At 65.7% G+C, this 4,441-nt stretch overlaps 1 protein-coding gene across 1 annotated transcript in view; it reads left to right on the plus strand.

Annotated features, from left to right (window-relative positions):
- The first annotated feature begins 6 nt into the window (after positions 1-6).
- The window catches only part of LOC115308028 (basement membrane-specific heparan sulfate proteoglycan core protein-like), a 14,423-nt gene continuing 9,988 nt past the window's right edge, over positions 7-4,441 (plus strand). Inside the window, exons 1-9 of the mRNA XM_029965220.1 lie at positions 7-77; positions 163-307; positions 390-489; positions 574-683; positions 757-865; positions 944-1,042; positions 2,277-2,498; positions 3,285-3,517; positions 4,365-4,435. Of these exons, the coding sequence (XP_029821080.1) occupies positions 182-307; positions 390-489; positions 574-683; positions 757-865; positions 944-1,042; positions 2,277-2,498; positions 3,285-3,517; positions 4,365-4,435 (1,070 nt within the window). The 5' untranslated portion in view covers positions 7-77; positions 163-181. The remainder of the gene's footprint in view (positions 78-162; positions 308-389; positions 490-573; positions 684-756; positions 866-943; positions 1,043-2,276; positions 2,499-3,284; positions 3,518-4,364; positions 4,436-4,441) is intronic.

The raw sequence follows: 4,441 nt of genomic DNA on the forward strand, positions 1-4,441 counted from the left end.
CTCTACAACGGGCAGCGGAAAAACAGTGGCGCCGACTTCATCTCCTTCGGGCTGGTGGGCGGCCGCCCCGAGTTTAGGTGAGAGCCACGAGTGGGTGCTCTGGGATAGGGGGGAGATGGATGCCAGCACCCACCCACACCCCTTGTGCCCCAAAACAATCAGGTTCGATGCGGGTTCGGGCATGGCCACCATCCGTCACCCCGTGGCGCTGCGGCTGGGGCAGTACCACACCGTGCGGCTGCTCCGCAACCTCACCTGGGGCTCGCTGGCACTGGACGGGCACCCCCCCGTCAATGGCACCTCCCAGGTAGTGATTCGGGGGGTGGTGGCGGGTATTGGGTGGGGGTCAGGGTACTGGAGGTGGTGCCCACCCGTCTGTGCCCCTGCAGGGGAAGTTCCAAGGGCTGGATCTGAACGAAGAGCTGTTCCTGGGCGGGTACCCCGACATCAGCGCCGTGGCCAAGACGGGGCTCAGCCGCGGCTTCATGGGTGAGTGGTGGGTTTTGGGGGGCACCAGGGTGAGGGGGGGCTGGGCATCACGTGGCAGTTGTGCCCATCCCCGTCCCTGCACAGGCTGCGTGCGCCAGCTCCGCATCCAAGGGGAGGACGTGGCCTTTGGGGACATGGACCTGCAGGCGCACGGTGTCACCAACTGTCCCACCTGCCAGGACCGGCCGTGCCAGGTGAGGTTGGAGGGGGTGGGAGGTGCCCACCCATCGCCACCCATGGCTGACACCCACGTCACCCCCTCCCCAGAACGGCGGCGTGTGCCAGGACGACGAGAGTGGCACCTACATGTGCCGCTGTCCCCACGGCTTCACCGGCAGCAACTGCGAGTACTCGCAGGCTCTGCACTGTCACCCAGGTAGGTGACACCGCCCTGCCGTGGGGATGTCACCTCGGTGTCCTCTCGGCTGGGTGCTCATGGCTTGTCACCCCACAGAGGCCTGTGGGCCCGATGCCACCTGTGTCAACCGGCCGGACGGGCAGGGCTACACCTGCCGCTGCCACCTGGGCAAGAGCGGGGACAGGTGCACTGAGGGTGAGTGACACGGGGACACGGGGCTGGCACCGCCCTGGGGACACGGCACGGGGTGGGGACCGTCCCGGGGAGGTGGGACATGGCCGGGACCACCCCAGGGAGATGGGCACAGACCTGGGACCACTGTGGGAACTTGGGAACATGAGTGGGTACCACCCTGGGGACACGGGGATGGGGCGGGTACCACCCTGGGGAAATTGGGGCATGGCTGGGGACCACCCTGGGGACACGGGGATGGGGTGGGTACCACCCTGGGGAAATGGGGGCATGGCTGGGGACCACCCTGGGGACACGGGGATGGGGTGGGTACCACCCTGGGGAAATTGGGGCATGACTGGGTACCACCCTGGGGACATGGGGATGGGGTGGGTACCACCCTGGGGAAATTGGGGCATGGCTGGGGACCACCCTGGGGACACAGGGATGGGGTGGGTACCACCCTGGGGAAATTGGGGCATGGCTGGGGACCACCCTGGGGACACGGGGATGGGGTGGGTACCACCCTGGGGAAATGGGGACATAACTGGGGACCACCCTGGGGACACGGGGATGGAGTGGAAAGCACTCTGGAGATGTGGGCATGTGATGGGAACCACCACAGGGAGATGGGCACAGGGCTGGGGACCCCCGGCTGTGGACATGAGGCTGGGACCACCCTGAGGACACAGATAGAGGGCTGGGACTGTTCCAGGGAGATGGGCATGGAGTTGGGACCACCCTGGGGAGATGGATACAAGGCTGCCACCACCCTGGGGACACTGGCACAGGGATCAGGACCAGCCTGGGGATATGGGCACCGTGGGGATGGAGGTGTTGGGGTCCCACTGTGGGTATGGAGGTTGTGGAGGGATAATGGGGTCCCACCATGGGGTTGGAGGTTGGGGATGGGTGATGGGGTCCCACCATGGGGTTGGAGGTGGGGGTCCCACCATAGGACGAAGGCTGGGGATGGATAATGGGATCCCACCACGGGATGGAGGTTGGGGATGGGTGATGGTGTCCCGCCCTGGGGAGGGAGGATGGAGTTCTGCCATGGATATGGATGTTGGGGTTCTGCCATGGATATGGATGTTGGGGATGGATGTTGGGGTTCTGCCATGGATATGGATGTTGGGGATGGGTGATGGGGTCCCACCTGGGGATGCAGGCTGTGTCCCACCTGGGGATGGAGGTGGGGTCCCAGCGTGGGGATGGAGGTGGGGTCCCAGCGTGGGGCACTGACTGGGGTGCACAGGGGAGGCGGTGAGCGTGCCGTCCTTCGAGGAGGACGGAGCCTTCGTGTCGTACCCACCCCTCACCAACGTGCACCACGAGCTGCGCGTGGAGGCCGAGTTCCTGCCGCTGGCACCCGACGGGCTCCTGCTCTTCAGCGCCGGCAAAGCCGCCCCCGTCGAGGACTTCGTGGCCTTGGCCATGGTCGGGGGCCACCTCGAGTTCCGCTACGAGCTGGGCTCAGGTGGGTGGCACGGGGTCGAGGGCACTGCGGGGGAGGGCTCTGGGGATCCCGGGGGTAGGGAGTGATGTGGCCTTACCAGGGTCCATCGGTGTCACGAGGGTCCCTGAGCTGTAGTGGGGTCCCCTGGCACCGCTGGGGTCCCTCGGTATCATTGGGGTCCCCAGGTGCTGTCAGGGTCCCTGATCATCAGTGAGGTCCCCTGTTGTCACCAGGGGGTGACCCTAACCCCAACACTTGGCATCACTGAGGTCCCCAAGTATCACTGGGGTCTTCTGGTGCCACTGGGGTCCCCAGGGGTCCCTGGGCATTCCTGAGGTCCCCTTGGAATTCCTGAAGTACCCCAGTGTCACTGGGGTCCCCTGGCATCACATCCCTAGGAGTTAGGGTCCCCAGGCATCACTGTCACACCACTGGGGTCCTCGGGCACTGCTTTGGTCCCCAAATATCACTGTGGTCCCTTGGCCACACTGGAGTCCCCAAATGTCACTGGGGTCTTCTGGCACCACTGGGTCACTGGGTTCACACACCACTAAGTGTCACCTTGATCTCACTGGGGTCCCCTGATGCTGCCAGGGTCCCTGGACATCTGTGGGGTCCCCTGGTATCGCTGGGGTCCCTTGTCACCACTGGGGTCCCCAGGCACCACCGAGGTTCCCCAGCATCACTGGGGACACCTCTCAGGTTCCTGAGCATCTCCAGTGTCCCCTGGTGTCCCCTGGTGTCCCCTGGTGTCCCCTTGTGTCCCCTGGTGTCCCCATTGCCCCCCATGACCTGCCCCATCCCCAGGCCCGGCGGTGCTGCGGAGCACGGGCCCGGTGGCACTGGGACAGTGGCACTGGGTGACGGCCGAGCGGCTGAACAAGGACGGGACCCTCGTGGTGGACGACGCGGCCCCCGTGAAACGCTCCTCGCCCGGCAAGAGCCAGGGGCTGAACCTGCGCAGCCCCCTGTACCTGGGGGGCACCGAGCCCCCGCTCCAGCCCCCCACCAACGCCTCCTTCCGTGGCTGCATCGGAGAGGTGAGACCCCCTGGTGTCCCCTCAGGGGGGGAAAACACCCGTGGTGTCCCCTTGGTGGGGACCTGACCCCCCCCTTGTTGTCCCTTCAGCAGGGAGGTGACCCCTCTTGGTGGCCCCTTGCTGGGAGGTGACCCCCATTGGTGGACCTTCAGAAGGGGGGACCCCCGCTTAGTGTCCCCTCACTGGGGGGAGATCCCTCTTGGTGTCACCTTGGTGGGGAGCTGACCCGCCTTGGTGTCCCTTCATTGGGGGGGTGAACCCCCTTGGTGTCCTTTCACTGAGGGAAGACCCCTTTGGTGTCCCCTTGGTGGTGTCCCCTCACTGGGGAGGTGACCCCCTGTGTTGGTGTCCCCTTGGCAGGGAGGTGACCCCCTCATTCATGTTCCCTTTGGCGGGAATGTGACCTTCCCCTTGGTGTCCCCTCATTGAGGAGGTGACCCCGTTGGTTGGGATGTGACCCCATTGGTTGGGATGTGACCCCATTGGTGTCCCCTCATTGGGAAGGTGGCTCCGTTGGTGTCCCCTCGGTTGGGAGGTGACCCTGCTGGTGTCCCCACGGGGTGTCCCCCACTGGGGGGAGGTGAGGAGGTGCCATTGGTGAGGAGGTGACCCCCTTGGTGTCCCCTTGTTGGTGTCTCGTTGTTGGGGAGGCGACCCCTTGGTGGAGAGATGACACTTATTGATGTCCCCTTGGTGTCCCCCCCGGGGGGTGACCCCTCACTGGGGAGGTGACCCTCTTGTTTGGGAGGTGCCCCCACTGGCAGGGACGTGACCGCGTGTGGTGTCCCCACTGCGAGGTGGCCGTGGGGTGTCCTCTCCTTGAGGTGTCCGTGTGGTGTCCCCCCAGGTGTCCGTCAACGGGAAGCGGCTGGAGCTGCGGGAGCGGTTCCTGCGCAGCCGGGGGGTCCGGCCCTGCAGGCACCG

Source organism: Manacus vitellinus, unplaced genomic scaffold (genome assembly GCF_001715985.3).
Source record: "Manacus vitellinus isolate BGI_N305 unplaced genomic scaffold, ASM171598v3 scaffold_92_pilon, whole genome shotgun sequence".
Classification (NCBI taxonomy): domain Eukaryota; kingdom Metazoa; phylum Chordata; class Aves; order Passeriformes; family Pipridae; genus Manacus; species Manacus vitellinus.